Genomic DNA, 17,533 nt, shown 5'->3' on the forward strand with positions numbered 1-17,533 from the left:
TGCGTGCATTTTTTTGCGTAAAATTAATACTGTTTTGGCATTAAAGACTCCTGATTATTGGGGTCGATGTCTACTCGTGGATTTCCAGCATCTTTCGATCCTAAAATCAGGTCGAATTTTTAAAATTAATGGGTGAAAAGTAGTTAAAATTTAAGTAGTTTTTCTTTTTTTTTTAAGTAGGAAAAAATTTAAAGTAGTCAAATGTTATAAGTAGTCTTTGTCCCACCGATAAGTAGTTAAAATAGGTAAAAATAAGTAGTTTTCCGCTACTGTGCGAGGCGTGTTGGTTTTTTTCCGGATAGCCGAGTAATGGATGAAGAACTGAATTTGTTTTCATCTCGAAGCCATTCTGTACGTTGGTTGCTGTTGTACATACGTTGACTTTTGCTTCTTTAACTTTTACTTGCTTAAACTTTTGCCTCTGAAAATCTTTCGATTTTCATTTATTGTCAAAGTATAATTAAACGCGCTTAGGAGTGGATAACAAATTTGGAACAACTTATTTGGATTTTTGGCCGAACTTTTTCTTTTCTGTTGTTCCACTCTTTCCTCTGTGGTGAATCTGTTTTCGTAAACAAGGTGAGCAAGTCAAAACATTCAAAATTACAGTTTCAGATTCTTGAATTCTTGAAAATTGGTGGACGAAGAAAAGTTGAGTTTAACAACAGTAAATCGCATTTGAATATGGTCGTCATAAATGTGCAACTTGGTGGCACCAGAACGACGTATTTGCTGGAGAAACCGATCCATCCGCTCTTGCGACCTGCCGACTTGTGAACTTATTTAATCTGTGAAAATTTTGTCTTGAATTTTTTGAACCCGATCGTTGACATTCGAGTCGCTCAGTTTCCACCAGTCGTTCTTTTTTTCATACCGTAGTTTTTTACTCTTTGCCCAGAACGATAAGAAACGCAAGACTGTACAGGAATCCCCAAAATCTTTTAGTTTCTAAAACTTTATGATACATTCAGATTAGTTTAAATTTATGGATTTTTCTCATTTTTCTTGGAAGACAAATACGACCCACTAAAAACTGATTTTATTCTGGATGGGAAAAACTGAAATGGCTTCGACCGTCATGTTATTATTATCAATGAAGACCGATGAAGACACAATTAAACTGGCATTTACTTGCTGGAATTAATGTGTATTCAGAATTTGTTTCATTTGGTATGCACGCGTGCATTAAATATAGCGTGAAATAATCAATCTTAATCAGCCCAAACCGAATTTTTTTTAAAGGGAAATTCTGAAAGAATGTTAAAACTAAAAAGAGGAGTTCAAATTTCAATCGGGTCGTTTCATGTTGTGATCGTCGTCGTTATTTGATGACCGCCTTTAGATCATTTTTATTTCATGTATTGGTCAATCCAATCCCTGTATGCTGACACCCTAGTCTTGAGGCCAGTGGTCTCGCAATCTGCCAAAAACGATCAAAACCACAGGTTAATTTATTTCTACCGCTGATTTTCATATTAAGTCTTATACTCTTGGTGTAGCTGTTGATTCCGATTAGGGTCCAGGCTCCTGGCGACGGGAGGGCGACTACTGGGCCGCCGACGTCCTCCTTTTAATTGAACCGAATTTAGTTTTAGCAACACGCAGGAAATTAATTTGATTGCTGAGAGAGAGTCGTTTATACTAACCGGGCATGTGAATTTGTCATTATCATCAGAAGTAATACAGAGACTGTTGTCCGTAACGTATTTGCCAATGGTCGGGTCCACCTTGCACTCAGAGTTGGGCATTAGCGTAACCCTGGCTTGTTGCAAAACTGTAGACTTGTCTTCTTTCGAACCTATCACTATTATTATTATCCCTGCATCAGGAATTGAACAACGAAAAAGCAGGTTAATGTCTCGTAAAAATAGTGTCGACAAGTAGTAGGTAGTGGCGTTTTTTCGTTACAATTTTTCCATTTGATGATAATGATTATTCTAAGTTCCAAGTGTTGGTCAGGGTCGGTGCTGGCCGGTGGCAAACAAACAGGGGCAACACTTCTGGAAAAAATGACGGGCGCGTCCATTACAATCATGGCGATATCATTGGCCTAATCAAAATCAAAAGATTAAGAATCAAAAGTGATGAAAATAGTTCCAGTTTCTAGTCGCAGCAATTTACATAGGTGAAGGTGTTGTATCTGTTGTGAAGAATAACTTTGCTGATCCTCCTCGTCATTTGGACGTCGGATTGGTCCGCTTTATGCATTCCAACCAATACGGTCACACCTGACATTTCATGCAAAGACATCCTTGACGTGCACGAGAAAAAGGAGCAGAAATACTTAAGCTTAAGATTTATTAATAAAAGTGTGACTATTTCTAATACTTTTCAAAGCACTGAGCTGCCAGTAGAATTCGAGTGTCACTAACCAAACTTCCGCTGCAAAATAAGGAACCGCCTATTTTTCTCAAGGCTACCTGAAATTGTATTATGTTGATTAGAACGTAGTGTCATTTACCGAGGATCACAATGAAACGCGATTCAAGCTCTAATATCAATAAATCAACTCACTATGAAAGGCCAAGAACCCTTTTTGGCATCGCTTCTGGCAGAGATCCTTTCGCTTGTCGATTCCCGCGCGGCGATGGCCGGTCCAGCACCGCACACAGGTGATGGTTTTTGTCTATCGGGAGCTGGGGGACTAGGATGTTCGAATGCATAGGCCCATCCGTTGGGCGTCTGCTCCTGCTGGCGAACTGATGGGTAAGGATTGAACGGAACAAATCCTGGATTGGTAATTGGACCGTAGAACGTCCTGTCTTGATAAGAGAGAGTTTGTCTCACACCGTCAACTGCAAGAATTCATTAGATTCAGCCAATATTAAAAAGGTTTCAAAAGGAATCGTGTTTTTGATTACGATCGATGACGATGGCATCATCTGTACGGGAGACGCGAGGAAGGAATAAGGCGAAACTAGACGCCGGGCTGCAGAAGCTCAGCAGAGTCACGACCGCTAATAACACGATCATCTTTAAAAACATTCAAAAATGGTTGTGTTCAGCCATGACATTTGATTTGGAATGAAGCAGTAGTGCAAATGAAATTTATCGATTGGTGTAATTAGAATTGAATTTACATGTGCCATATAATAATAATCTATTAATAATAGATAAAAAATTATTTCAATTATTATTAAACTACCTTGATTGTTGCAGACGGTTGTGTTGTTTCAGCTTGGACGACACTTGTGATTCACTGTCAAGTTGGGCTCCCTATTTATTGCGGGATTCAGGACGCTCAAGATGTCCCGCGGCATCGCACCCTAATGATTCGCTTCTCCATAAACTGCGTTGAATTGAGCCACCGCCCTTTGAAGTAATTAAAAAGAACAACTGCGTAAAAATCCCAAAGTTGCTGATCGTCTTGTCACACGGTAAGGTGACAAATGTGCTCCCAGCACTTCCAGTAAGATTATACTCTTGACATTGGTCACAGTCACCTTTGTAATTCCCCGCGTGATCTTGAATTGTGACTTTTTAAATTTTTTGTCCGACCTTCACCGTGAGCGAAATGCTAATGAATAAATTGTTGGCCACCCATACTCTTGATTTAGTGTGAGATTTCAGATTTGGGCGTCGCTTTTTTTTTTGTAGGTTGAAATTTAAAATATTAATCTGCACATTATTCATTCCGATGTGTATCGTGAACATTGCAGACATTCCGGTATTTTGTAAGAATTCGCTAACTAACTTGTTGTTTAACGCGTATTTGGTCCAAGTCGATATTTCATTTCTTTTGTTGAAGGTGACTTTGGCAACTTGTATTGTTGCCATGTCCATTTGAAAACATTTTAAGGATTATCGATAACCGTCTACAATCTGAATGCCTTGAATTATTTGTTTCGATTCGTTTTTTGATCCCTTCTCGAAACGGCGGATTCTTCATGGCAGCAGTCGATTCTTGATTTTCGTTTCATAGCATATTCATTCGATTGTATGGCGTCTACTGCAGTGTGAACTGATATCGTAGAAACAACCGTGATAATAGTAACCAAATATTTCAAGGGCAATTAGAAGTTAAGTTACGTCGGGGTTAACGTGTGACAGCCGAAAAACTACAATTTTTCTATGTCATATTACAACTATCTGGATTATATCCACTCCACACTGTCTGATATGGCAATCGGGTAACTCATTCGATTGTTGGAAAATTTAGATGATTTTCGAGATAGGCTACTGTTACCGAGAAAATGTAACAATGAGAATGCGTATGGAATAAATTAGCAAACGTCCGTACTCTCTAAGAAACGCTGTGTTGAAAAAGGGAAACATGACCATGCTTTGAAAATATTCTAAATTCTATGTTTTCAAAACGGAAACACAAAGTTTAAAAAATGGAGTAAATTTCTTTTTCTCATTTTTACCTTCGCGCCACTTTTGACATTAAACCTAATAAACGCCCCTCATTAAACGACACATGATTTAACTAAACATTGCGTTAAGAAAAGGTAAAAATGTTAACTTTTTGCATCTCTTTGGCGGGATGTAAAAAACATTTTGAAACATCAACAAATGAAATAAGTATATATCGCGTGAATTGGTTTGATAATCAAGTTTATTGCAAACCTTATCTTTAGTTTGAATACATCCTAGCAGAAAATTATCAACGGCTTGTTTCCTCCAAATTTCACACAGCGGCGGTAGAATAATTATTCAACATACTTAATAAAAGGCCCATGCCACTTATTTGATATGGCTGCGATGGGTATTGAACCCGGGACTCCCGGGTCCCAGTTCGATACTGATCCACTGTGCCATTCTAGATATATTTAGAATCTTTCACAATCATGGCATATTAGACGATGGGCGTTGGGACCTTTGAAAATTTTTCCGAATATCCAAACATCACTTCCAATTCGCTTCGTAGCACCCATCACACACACCACACAAATGAATTAAAAAACATTATGTGAGCCATTTGGCGACACACTCGATGCATAGATATGCTTAGTCAACTATATCGACCGACAAACTAGATGTATAGGCCATTTCACGCACCGTGCCTATGCACGTTACGTATGTTTAGGCAATACGCATACATATAGCATACGAAAGAAACAGTACCTAATGAAAAGCTTTTTTTACACTAATTGTATTAAAGTATGTTGACTGATAGTACTTTTGGGACTTAAAGTACTTAATCTCTTGAATCGTACTTATTTGAAAAAGTTGTTTATGGCTTTCTTGAAACTATGTTTGGAATTGTCCCCTCAATGAATTTTTTTTATCTAATAAAATGAATATATAGAGGATGCAGAGGATTAGATTTTTACCAAATTAAGTATAAATGCATTAGCTGCAAATTAAGGTATTCAACTTTAAAGTTAATTCATTTATTTATGTAAATAAAATTTTGTAAGAATTTCGAGAAATATGCAAATAAGGGGAGGGATAACAAGGCCATGGCTTCCAGCATAGCCTGGGGTTCTTTCGGGGCGGTTAGGTTAAAAACAAAAAGAAAACAAATGTGTTTGGTTGGGGGGAATCATTTTTGTTTCGAAAAAAATTTCTAAACATCGTGTGTCGGAGGAGGTGACAAACAAGTCATGTTTAGATATAGCAAAACATTAGTTTCCTTTTAGAACACAGCGTTTCTTAGAGAGTACGTTGACGAAGACGGAAAAGGACTGGCGCCAAAGACGGAAGCACTGATTGAAAATCTGATGGGAAATGACCAAATTCGTAACTTAATTAAACTTGACTCGTAGGACACGTCAAATTGGACGTGAAAAAATGCCCTTGTTCAATACGTACTTTGTAGTGCAACGCTGGTATGCTGCTTCGGGCCGATAAAAAGAGCAGAAGATGGTAATTAACTCGTCTGTTTTTCTTTTGCTTTCGATTTCAACAAATTAATTCATTGTCATGGCGAAATACTTGGATGGCGTCAATAGCGAAACGAGCGCTAAACCTAGCGGAGGTTGGCATTGTCTCTGTGGACAACAAATTCCGACTACATTGACAATTTTCCCCAGTTAAAAAAAAACAAAACAGTGAAGCTTTATCGGAAATGGCACTTATAATAGGATTAATTTCGCTTATTGTCGTTTTGTAATGTTTTTGGGGGGAGGGGAGGCATAGTATGAATATATTGACGTTATAGCTAAAAAATCAGTTCATGCTTGACATGGAAAATCCCACTTTCAGATCCCCAGATCAGCAAATTTAAAATTTCAACATGTTTTTGTTTTCTTTTTTTTTTAGAACGGGATGATATTTGTAGTTTTATTTAACATTTTTGAATTTGCTTTCAATTAGATTATATATCCGTAACTTGATATTAATACACTAATACAGATGCATTGCTGGGAAATAATTGAAGTTATACAATAGCTATAGAATTGTTGATCATTCTTTCTTTAATGCCGGCAGAATACGATTCTGTTTTGACTGAATCAGAAGTGTCAATGTTTAAAGTGATAAGCGACTGATAACCCCCCAGTAACCCCTTGCAACACGGAAAGCAAAAAGTTCGCATCAAAATGTATTTTTAAATGAATGCGAAGGTTATCTCAGTTTATATTGACCTATTTGCGGTCAAAATGTATCACATTTTCTTTATACAGTATCCGTATAAACTTCCTCTTGCGTATCAATTAAGTGTCGCGACAAAAAGTTGTGCACTGACGGCTGGCGTTAGTCTTTCTACCAATACGTTGGAAGAAAGCCGTGCGAACCGTTTTATTGATCCGCTAATAATAGCTAGCAGTGGCCGTGATTTGTTCATTTATTTTTAACAGATAATAGTGTAAGATGCGTCAGGACAAACGAAATCTAGACTGTTTAAGCGCACTGCTCTTTTTGGTGATTTTCTCAGTGTGTTTCACGTCAGTGCTGATCGATGCGTTTGACGATGTCGTGAAAACGGAAGTTTCCCGGCATGACGATGGCGGTCACTCATTCCCGGTGGGAATTAATCTAAAGGAGAGCAACAGGAAGAAAAGAGGGGTTTTAATGACTGCACTTGCTGTTAGTGAGGTAGCGATCGCGCTGACTGACTTTGTAACAGAAAACGTCAGACAATCATTTGACAATAGTGCGGATGACAGGGACCATCGGGAGATTATTGACCATTTTGAGCAGATCCAAATGGAATTGGAAAAACAGACGGAAGAGCTTCAGTCCATAAATCAAGAAATTAAAAACCTGGGCTTATCTATCATCTACTTTGAACACGAAGATAAAATCAAAGACAGTCTCTGGACTCTGCGGGATTACTTGGCGAATCCCAACGATCGCCATTTAAATCGTTTCACTGAGAAAGCCTCTCATCTCGACCAAAGCATCCGAATCCTGGTCGACGGCCTACTTGGCCAGCACACTTTCAGTCACGATATCATGGCCGTCATGCGAGACGCTGCAAAAGTAAGTTCAATTATACCACTCTGTAATATCCAGTGATGTACAGTATAACTATAACATCAATTGTACAGTTCTGCCAAGAAAAAAGCTCTGCGATAAATGCATACGAATGTATGAAACTATTTAACCAGTGTTTCCTTTTGAATGATTCTTTGATTGCATGTCAGTGCTATGGTCGAAAGTTGCGCAAGAGCGTCAGGTCCGTAGGGAGCCTCATTATGACGGGACTCCGTGTACGCGGCCAATACCAACGGATCACCAATGCAACAGAAGGAGACAGGTGAAATAATAATAGATTTGTCCCGGCTGGTATTTTATAATTCGCTATTCTGATTATTTAATTATTTCCGTCTTTTTATTAGTTCGCCTTTTAAAAAGTACATCGACGCGTCACTTCTTAAATTGAAAACGAGACTGGACGACATGGTGATTAAGTGCCAGGCGGATGAGAGAAACGTCAGCGACGAAATGCGCAAGATCATGAAAGCCACATTGTCCCCCGGCAGGCAAAATATGGCCAATGCGCTGCTCAATTTCCTGGAAGAGAAATACGACAACAAAAAGTGGATCGTTCTTGTGCAAAAGAAAGGAAAGTGGTCCACGTGGACAGCTGGATTTCATCAGGCTTTGGTACGAAGTGACGTCGCATTCGCCATTTCCGTCGACCCGCGAGAAATGAGCTTTCCTGGATTCAAGAAACTCTCAGATACATCTTTGAAATACTTTCAATTTCCTGTATGGTGTTCGCCTGATAGGTGTTCATGTTCAAGCTCTGTTGAAATTGAGAAATATCTCAATCGTTTCTTGATTCCTCTACGAGCCAACAGTGAAGTTGAAATGAAAATGTTAGCGTTCGCCGATGACGACATGGGGTGGCAGGAATTAATCTTTGTGTTTTCTAAAGACCTGGCTAATTACACAGGTAAGGTTTGGATTCACACAAATAAAGGAAAAAATTGCAACCACTGGGTGTTTGTCATTGCCACGAGGCCAGCAATCACGTTCAACCCATCATCGCCTTCAACTTCCCCTTTGAGAAATCAAATCGAATGTTCATATGATACTGACCAAGCCGCACAGGATTACGGCCCGCTGCGCAACGAACGCACCCAATCTTACCTGTCGGTGCAGGGCAATTCGAGTGAGGAAGGTGCGTCCATCATCTTGGATCGCGAATGGAGGAACAGCTCCGGACAGAGATGGAAACTCGTCGATGGTCAATTGAAAAATGAATTCGGCAAATGTTTGACGTTGTGGAGAAATAAAGCGTCAAATTGGCATCGATACCTCTTCCAATATAACTGTGATCTTAATCAGCCAGAGCAAAAATGGGATAGCAAAGGTCTTCAAATTATTAATGATGGAAAATACTGTTTAGGCTTTGATGAAAAAGTACACCAAGACCCCATGTTCGTATACGGAGTGCGTGCTTGTGACTTGTCCCCGTCGTTCATTTGGTACAATCGGGACACGGACTGCGAGGACGCCATGGTGATCCAGTCAACCACCAACGGCAGTCGACCACTTCGCAACGAATTCTATCGACTCTTCCTGGACGTCGTGGACAATTATGGAACGGAGCAGCCATGGAGCAATCGCCCAGCTCAACTGTGGAAATTTGTTGACGGTTTGTTGAAGAACGACGACGGGAAATGCTTGGCAGGAAAAGGCTGGTACGTCTGGTCAGTAGACTGTGCTGATACAATAGGAAATAACGGCCGTTGGACATACACAGAGAATCGACAAATCAAAAGCCAAGATGGCTACTGTTTGAGCAGTGCTGGTGATAAACATGGCTACGTTTATTACGATCACTGCAAAGACGAACCCCAACAGCGTTGGTGGTATTTTTCGTAGAATAACATAAAATTATGGGTCGTATCTGCAAGCAAGCATCGTTGCCAAGGATGCATGTAGAATTTCATTTTGAGTAGTGCTATTTACTGTGGGCTAGATTTCACGAATTTTGTAATGAAATTAAACAATAAACAGATTATTTTACACGCATCGCTATATGTTTAAAAATTTGCTTCTCCAATGCCTTATCCTCCATTCTTTTTGTTACCAGTCTGTGTTGTTACTAAGCTTTATTTGTCGCATTTGTAATTTGAATCAATAAAGTAATGCATTCTCCTTCCACATAAAAGTCTTTATTGGGGACTGAATGCTGAAATACTGGAAATAGACGGAAATAGACTAAAAAAATGTTTTTTTTTAAATGTTATCCAGATTAAACTGTTCGAAATTACACACACAGCGATGGATGCTTCGCTATTAGTTCTCCCTAGTTTGACCTTCTCCTTGCTTTTCATTTTTTTTTTTTTTTTAGATTTATGGTAAATTTCCCCACTAGACTAGTTCTTAGTTCATCACTATTCACTAGTTAGTTATTCCGGTATTCCAGATTTGTTTTTAAAAGGTTGCAGAAACCCATTTCCTATCCCTTTCCCTCATCTTAAATCCATGATGGCTGCCATTTTTGAGGGGAAAAGAGGATGGGCAAGCAAAGGAAAGGAGTGTAAAGAAAGTAAACAAACATGGCATGCATGGTATAAGTTGGAATAATATATTATGAATCGCATTTACATGTACGCCTTTTCTTAGATCAAATACGACTCTTAGTTTAGTGCAAGTGAGGAGTTCATTTACGATGGATAATTTGCAAATCGCAGATAGCAGTGGTTATGCTAGCACATGAGAGATGAGACGACAGTAGTTCAAGGAACATATTTCTATTTTTTTTTTGTTAACAAAGGTTCGTATTGAGTTGTTTTACAAAGAAAAATGTAAATGAAAATTTATTAAATTTTTTGATTAGGTAGATGCTGCAATGCAATTTGTTAAAAATGTTTCTAGACCGGTTTAGTGGGAAGGTATTTTAAGAATTCAAATCTCAAATGATTGGTGTTATATAATGTTTAATAAATATATTTTTATCTATTTCTAGATGTCCAGCATGTTTTGTTGATGCAGTTCAGGCTGGCAACAATTATATTCAATTGGACCCCATCAGCATTCTGATACCTCAAGTACAAGTATAGTCTTCCTTAACTAACCTGCTTCACGAACTCTAGTATTGATTTTAAACAATAGGAAAATTTGATTTGATTCCGTCAAACAAACCTAGATGGCCATCTGAAGAGCTATCATGAAATCCAAAACTGTATTGAATGGGCTGGACATCTTCGAGGTACTAATTTCCTTTCTTTCCGTGTCGATGGTATTCTAAAAATTACTTTCAAAATTAGGACAATGGAGAATGCATCGTGTTTGAAGCTAATACAACACCTCCTGATTGTTGTTGGTTATAAAGAGGTGACCACAGCATTTGAGTTTTGACATCAGAGCAACCAAAGTGGCAGCTTCATCTCTTCTTCCCCCTTTCTTGAGTCTCCTTTCTTGTCCTCGTGTACATTCATGTGTGTGTGAATGTATTCACGAGGGCGTCCTTCACCTTTTCCCTCACCTTTCACTGTGGATGGAGCGGAGCTTGGAACACCGGAGACGCTCGACGGTATTACTCAGGCTTCAAGGTAGGACAGAGTTTACATTGCAACCTTTTTGCTCGTCTGTTTTCATAGTAATTCGTTGAATCTTGGTTTAAGGGAAGCTCCTGTTGACGTGAAAAGAAATGTCCGGCCATATTTGGTTCCCGATTACCGAATTGGCGACCGATTGAAGGCAAAGTGATTCGTTTCACCATCTTCTAGCGGTGTTTGGAAGGCGTTCTTATAACGAAATAATTTTGACGTAACTTTTTGAAGAAGATTAGCCTATGTCATGCGAAGTGCCGGAACGTCAGCTTCGTAAACTTTGAAAAATAATTCTCCATGATGTGCACACAAGTTTTTAGGATCCTGAATAGAGTCTCCGTCGTGGCCAGTGAGGTAATAGAAGCAGGAAGCATTCTACTCTTTTGCTAGAACAATTTGTGGTCGTTCGTTTTGTCTGGCGCCTTTTATTTTTTACCTTTTATCTTATTTTGAGTCGCCTTCATGCTCTTTTGCTTGTTTTTTTGTCCAGCGTCTGTCCTGTCAGACTACGAATATTTTGCGATTCATCTGTTGATTTGTCTGGATTCAGCCAGATTTGTATCTCCCATCCGGATATTTCAACCTGGGGCTAACTGTGAGATAGTTGAAGATATTGTCATGTTGTCCTGCCCCCATGAATCACGATTTATTCAGATTTGCCACTAGAGTTTGTTATGATGACCTTGCGCTTGTTTTTGAGCTTTCAAGTTTCCAATAGTCTTCTCACATTTCCTGTTTATCGTTGCTAATCCAATATCGTATATTGATTTATCTCATACTAAAACTGAGATATTGAATTGATCTCTACCTGAAGTTGTGCATGGGGGTATAGCTCAGTGGTAGAGCATCCGACTGCAGATCGGAATGTCCCCGGTTCAAATCCGGGTGCCCCCTACGGTTCAGCAACAGCATTCAGTGTTTCAGCACCTATAATCTGAAGACAACTTCATCTTCCAAGTTCCAAAAGCTTCAAATGGCGTTTCTATTCCCAGACGTGTACCTTTGTTATAGTTAAATGCAGATGTCCATCGCCAAAGTATTTTTTTTTGTCAGGATCGATCTGGAAGTTCTAGAACTGGGTAAAGAATTATCAGTTTTCATCTCGAAGCAATTCAGACTGTGCGTTGCTGGTTGTTTGTACATCTTCCGGGTTGTGGGGACAATATGTGGTATCCCGTCGTTTCGGACCCTACCATTTCGGCCCCATACCTTTTCGGCCCTTTTTAAAAATTTCGTCTGCTCTGGAGGTCAGCAATAACAAAAAGTTGGTCGCTTCTTTTTTTGCTTCCAAACTGGCAACTTTTGCTCTGAAAAATATTTCGGTTTCCTGTTTGAAAGAACTAATTTGAACTCCCCCCGTGGTAAATCTGTTTGTTTATGTCGAGCAAGCCAAACCAACGAACGTGGTCCACCGGATTTCTTTTAAATTGTGGTTTCAGATTCCTGCACTAGTCGTCGGTTTTTCAACGCTAATTCTTTGAAAACTGTCGATGGCCTCTGTTTACTGCGTGCAAACAGTCTGCTGAATCAGTCACCGTCATTATTTATTCAACAGTGTAGTTTTCAGAAATTGCAGCTCTTTGGGTGGGCATGTTTGAAAGAAGGAAAACAAATGTTATCATTTGGTTTTCCCAACATTTAAGTAACCACGCAGTGCACTCTTGAACTTATGAACTAGTAAGCGTCACTCGTTCGGAAGATAATTGGCGCGACGACGAAATTGAGTAAAGCAAATTTGAAAATGGTTGTAAAAATGCCCAGCATGGTGTCAGTGACGACGTATTTCCCCGAGAAATCGATGCTTTTGCATTCTTACTACGTGTCGACTAGTCAATTTATCTTATCTGTCGAGTTTGTCTTGACTTTTTATGACCGTTGACATTCCACCCACCGCATCTGCCAGTGTCGTTGATTTCGTTATTCGTTTCGTCTTTTACGTTCAAAGTTATTTGTTTACATGCAACTGAGGCGGATTTCAGTGGAATTCGGTTCAAAATGATAAACTGTCGGTTGATGGGTTTCAGTAGTCGTTGCAGAAGGATCGCATTAAGTATTCTTCTCTCCATTCAACATCATCATTTGAATTTTATTCACTAGACAATTTCAATTCCACTTGGTTTGTTCAGCATTTTTCTCCTAAACGATGACGAACGTAAGTCTGCACCTATAAATCTCCCGAATCTTTTTCTTTCCAAAATTTGGTTATTTCAATTGATTAGGATTTGTCCTACTTTTGAATTGTGCAGTTATTACCGTTAACGGCTGGTGCGTTTGTCGTCGTCTTTCTGCTGTCGGGGACAGGTAACGCACAGATCCGCTTTGCAGGAAGATCGAGCAGGATCGAATTGCCTTCCGTGCCGTTCACAGACGACTATTTGAAAAAATCGCCAATGATCTTCCAGGCCATCGAGATACTCTACGTGCCTCTATGGGAATTGCGCTGGCAATTTTCGGAAGCGTCAAAGAAAAACACAAGAAATGCCAACGAAAAATTTCTCGATCTCTACGGCGTCTTGAATTTCTTCAAGGTGGAACAGAGTTATACAAATAGGAATTTTCCGGAGCATTTCAAGAAAATGAAAGATCTATCCAAAGCTTTTGTTCAAATGTACCACATGCGCCGCGAAGTTTCCCATCAGAGTTACTCGGTGGGATGTTTCGAGTCGGACGCCAAGGCCCTGGTTGACGTGGCGGAATACCTGGACAACTTGAGTGGCAGAACGAACGTTCGGACTACCGGGAATGAAACGAGCGTAGAATCTTCCACTACAAGAAGAGGTATTGGCGAACGAACCAGAGCGGACGGTGGATCTCGCGGTAGAAGTCCAAGTCTAATTGACAGATCAAGAAGCGGAACTACCAGCAGTGAATCTCTTAGGAGAAGTCAGAGCAGTCCACCTAGATTTTCTGGTCCTACTATTGAGAATAAAATCTTGATGGCTCTTGGCAAACGAGACAGCAGGTCATTCGGTCGAATCGATGACAAATGCTCCGGTCGTTCGTCTAAAATCGTTGAATGTGCTATTGATTCTTCTCCTTCAAACAGTGGTCGTCCAATGATTGGTTGACAACAGCCAGCCGAACCGATTTTGACACTTTGTGTGTCATTTGATGCCAACGGGATGGGATTCATTTCGCTTAATTGCTGTGTTTAAGTTGACTGTCTATTTTTTGGGGGGACGCTGTTGTGTTACTTTGTTGTTTTGCTATGTCGGCTGGATGATGTTTGCTTAAAATTCCCCAATAAATTTGCATTTCTTCAACTATTTAGAAAATGATTATTTGCTTTGGTATAGGAAAAATGTTGGGCGACGAAAATTGGAAACCAACAGCCAAGCGAATTTGCATATGGTGGTAATGTCCAGCTCGGTCTTACGTCCTACGACGTACGTATTTCCCCGAGAAATCGATCAGAATATTGCGACGTGTCAATTTATCTTATCTCTGTTGAGTTTGTCTTGACTACTATGTATGACCTTTGCCATTTCACCCACCGCTGTTGGGTCGTTTCTTTTTCTTTTGCATTCGTTTCGTCTTTCACATTCAGAGTGATTGGGTCACATGCAATAACTGAGGCGGATTTCAGTTCAATTTCGGTGGTCGTTTGAGACGGTTCGCAGTAAATAGTCTCTGAACAGCATCGTCATAGAAATATTGACTCGATTTTTTTTATTTGACTTAGTCTGTTTTCTTTTCGTCCAGAACGATGAAAAACGTAAGTTTGCACATCATTTGTTTTTCTAGTCAAATTTGGACAATCTTCTGGATTACCTTTGGATTGATGAATTTTGATTAGCTATTTGAAATTTGGTGAATTTTCTTATTTTTAAATTGAGCAGTTATTAACGTTAACGGCTGGTGCGTTTGTCGTTGTCTTTCTGCTGGCGGGGACAGATGTGTGGCCTTGCCGTACTCACGCAGCGACCCTGTTAAACAATCGTGGCGGTAATATACAAGTCAATCAACCCCTTAATATTAATAAGTAGTTGGAAATCAGATTAAATTTCACGTTGAATCACAGACAAAACTAATGTAACGCTGGGAATTGTTCAAGAAAATGAGCTGTCTGGACAGAAACGCCAATCCCCCGGAGAACCTGCTGGTAGGCTATAGACCTAACACAATCGGAAATTCAAACGAATGATTGCTAATAATAATAACTTGCTAATTGCATATCAATTATGCAACGTTTTCTTCAACAGGCCGGAAATCGCCCCGTGAATGGTACACTGAAGAATATTCGTTAAAATCTCGCAAGATCTTTCACTCTCACCAGATCCTCTACGGGCCTCTGTGGCAATTGCACTTGAAGGTTCCAAACCCACAGTCTAAGCACGACACTTCTGTAGATCTCGGCCAAGTCTTGAAACACTTTAAATCGCCCAGAATATCTCTGCCAGATCCCTTTAAAAGGAATTTCCCTGGACCTGAACGGTTCGAGCAAATGCACCTCATGCGCAACGAGATTTCCCATCAGAGTTACTCGGTGAAATGTTTCGAGTCGGACAAGAAAGTCCTGATTATCGTGGCCGAATACCTGGATGGCGGTATTAATAGCCCAGTGAGCGTTGCATCTGGCGGAAGTTGGCAAAGAAGCCGAACTACCGCAAGTCCTAGTATAAGAAACAAGCAGACGTTGAAATCAGCCATCACCTCGGCTCTGGACAATAAATCAAGTCCATCCACATCGAGTGCAAGTGATTACCATTGCGGGGTCAAAGATTCCCGCGATAAAACCAGGAAAATTCCCTAAACTGAATGCGAACATATAGGCAGTGGCGGACAACAAATCCCGACTAATATGCATTTACAATACATTTAAACCGGAAATGACAAACTATAATGGGCTTCAATTTCACTTCATTGTTGTCGTTGATTCATATTTTTGTTTTTGTACAAAACGAATATAGCGCCGTTTTGCCATCAGCATTTTTTATTATTTGTTTTGTTTTATTTTGTTTTTTAATTATTATTGAGAAATGTCTAATTTTATCCAAATAACCCTAACACCACAACCTCAGACCTCGAGATTTGTAAGGTTTCATAGTTCAGAAATTTTGGTTTCACTCAATTTTGTTTTTAAAAATTTTTCCCTTTTATTAATTGACCGCAGTTAAAGACAACCCAAACGCCAAAGCAATTCGGAAATAATTGGCCTGTTAAAAATATAAACCATTGGAGAAATAATATCACAAGGTTTATCTCGTACGGGCTCGGTCATAATCAGCTGATTTTCCATGACAGATTGCGTCAGACTCTGTGACTTGCCCAAGTACCGTGTTGAGAAAAAACAACAGCATGTTAATGCGGCCTTCAAGGTTAGAACATTCCTCCATGATAATCGGGCAAAAGACGGTAGTGTATAGTACAGTATATGCTACCATATTATACTGTCCATCCAGCAGCTAATACTGTTCTTCTCCTAACCGCATAATCATAACGGTGTGCTGGCCGGACGCGGTAATAAATTAAGGCTATCCGCATGCTCCAAATGAGATGGGCCCTGGAATCATTTGGAAATGTGCGTTTCCGGGTAGGGCATCAGCAGTGATGAGCCAACCGGCAACATGAAGAGAACCTTAATCACCTTCTCGCTGACTTTGGCCACCGTTTTCGCTTATTATTCCACTCCGGATGCGGAAGGTAAAACAAAAATTTTGATTTTTTAATTTTGATTGAATTCATTCATTCGTTTCTAATTTAATTATAAATAGAAGAAGATGGCAACGCGGGTAATAGCGTCGTCGGATATTACGACAGCGAAAGCGGAACGCTAAACAATCCAGCGTTGGTCCACATCGGCACTCCGGATGAACACAATTCCGGAAACGACAACAATAACAACAACTACGACGTGCCGATCAACATTTATTATCACTACCAGCATCAGGACAGTGAATTAACTGACGAACGGGCGCCGGGTGTTCCGGCATCCGCCCACGAAATCAATCCGACTCACATCAATTTCCTCATCCGCTTTTTCCGCTCCTTTGCCGCTTTGCCAGCCATTTTCCGCCATCGATTTCTCTGCAATTTCTCACCTTCAGTTTCTCTGGACAATTTAAATTGTTTCACAAGTTTGGAATAACATCAGCAGTTTAGACAGGAAGGAAAAATTTGTTATCTCCTTTTGTTTGTTGTGGCGGCAGCAGCTCCAGTGGCGCAGTTGGTTAGCGCATGGTACTTATACGACAGTATACATGGTTAAAGCAATGTCAAAATTACCTTGAAAAGCAAATTCGAGAGATGCCGAGGTCGCGAGTTCGAGCCTCGCCTGGAGCAATTAGTTTTACTAAATAATTCTGTTAACAATTTTGAATTGAAATTTTTATTTCAGTATTTGATTTGGATCACGTGGACTCGCACGGGTGAAAGACACTTGTTGATTTACGTAATCAACAGCACACAGGGCTGTCGCTAGTCACGTGGAGGGAAATGTGATTGATAATCTATGCTTTTGGTTTTTTTATTAAAAAGTAACTGTCGTTGCCAGGCAACTAAAGTAAGCCGATGGATAAGGTGAGTCGTTTTTTACATAACAGCGTCACGTAGGGCATGGCAATAGAGTTGATCATATAACGCCTGTGTTGATCCATATCGGACCATGTCTTTAAACGAACCACGTAGGCATCTAC

General features: G+C 39.9%; 5 protein-coding genes and 2 non-coding genes across 8 annotated transcripts; 6 read left to right on the forward strand and 1 right to left on the reverse strand.

Annotated features, from left to right (window-relative positions):
* Positions 1-1,126: 1,126 nt before the first annotated feature.
* On the reverse strand, positions 1,127-3,169 carry LOC124338286 (chymotrypsinogen A-like). The gene is made up of 9 exons (XM_046792414.1): positions 3,146-3,169; positions 2,862-2,973; positions 2,515-2,795; positions 2,329-2,420; positions 2,122-2,251; positions 1,909-2,050; positions 1,647-1,819; positions 1,489-1,567; positions 1,127-1,420 (listed from the first exon to the last, which is right to left on the reverse strand). Exons 2-9 carry the CDS (start codon positions 2,971-2,973, stop codon positions 1,350-1,352), a joined length of 1,080 nt encoding a protein of 359 aa, XP_046648370.1. The 5' UTR covers positions 3,146-3,169; the 3' UTR covers positions 1,127-1,349.
* Positions 3,170-6,582: 3,413 nt separating this feature from the next.
* On the forward strand, positions 6,583-9,551 carry LOC124338208. The gene is made up of 3 exons (XM_046792290.1): positions 6,583-7,368; positions 7,533-7,645; positions 7,728-9,551. Exons 1-3 carry the CDS (start codon positions 6,757-6,759, stop codon positions 9,220-9,222), a joined length of 2,220 nt encoding a protein of 739 aa, XP_046648246.1. The 5' UTR covers positions 6,583-6,756; the 3' UTR covers positions 9,223-9,551.
* Positions 9,552-11,720: 2,169 nt separating this feature from the next.
* Positions 11,721-11,792, forward strand: Trnac-gca. Its single transcript has one exon. It is a non-coding gene; the product is annotated as a tRNA-Cys (tRNA).
* A 1,102-nt stretch (positions 11,793-12,894) lies between these two features.
* On the forward strand, positions 12,895-14,164 carry LOC124338321. Of its 2 annotated transcripts, XM_046792457.1 has the most exons (3): positions 12,895-13,050; positions 13,145-13,986; positions 14,028-14,164. In XM_046792457.1, exons 1-2 carry the CDS (start codon positions 13,042-13,044, stop codon positions 13,964-13,966), a joined length of 831 nt encoding a protein of 276 aa, XP_046648413.1. In that variant the 5' UTR covers positions 12,895-13,041; the 3' UTR covers positions 13,967-13,986; positions 14,028-14,164. The 2 variants fall into 2 exon arrangements, with proteins under 2 accessions (XP_046648413.1, XP_046648412.1); XM_046792456.1 differs by having other exon boundaries at positions 13,145-14,164.
* A 305-nt stretch (positions 14,165-14,469) lies between these two features.
* Positions 14,470-15,825, forward strand: LOC124338324. The gene is made up of 4 exons (XM_046792463.1): positions 14,470-14,613; positions 14,738-14,843; positions 14,920-15,000; positions 15,101-15,825. Exons 1-4 carry the CDS (start codon positions 14,605-14,607, stop codon positions 15,649-15,651), a joined length of 747 nt encoding a protein of 248 aa, XP_046648419.1. The 5' UTR covers positions 14,470-14,604; the 3' UTR covers positions 15,652-15,825.
* Positions 15,826-16,285: 460 nt separating this feature from the next.
* Positions 16,286-17,527, forward strand: LOC124338350. The gene is made up of 2 exons (XM_046792496.1): positions 16,286-16,541; positions 16,613-17,527. The coding sequence occupies exons 1-2, from the start codon at positions 16,466-16,468 to the stop codon at positions 16,984-16,986; spliced, it is 450 nt and encodes a 149-aa protein (XP_046648452.1). The 5' UTR covers positions 16,286-16,465; the 3' UTR covers positions 16,987-17,527.
* Positions 17,050-17,180, forward strand: Trnai-uau. Its single transcript has 2 exons — positions 17,050-17,087; positions 17,145-17,180. It is a non-coding gene; the product is annotated as a tRNA-Ile (tRNA).
* Positions 17,528-17,533: the final 6 nt, after the last annotated feature.

Source organism: Daphnia pulicaria, chromosome 4 (genome assembly GCF_021234035.1).
Source record: "Daphnia pulicaria isolate SC F1-1A chromosome 4, SC_F0-13Bv2, whole genome shotgun sequence".
Taxonomy (NCBI): domain Eukaryota; kingdom Metazoa; phylum Arthropoda; class Branchiopoda; order Diplostraca; family Daphniidae; genus Daphnia; species Daphnia pulicaria.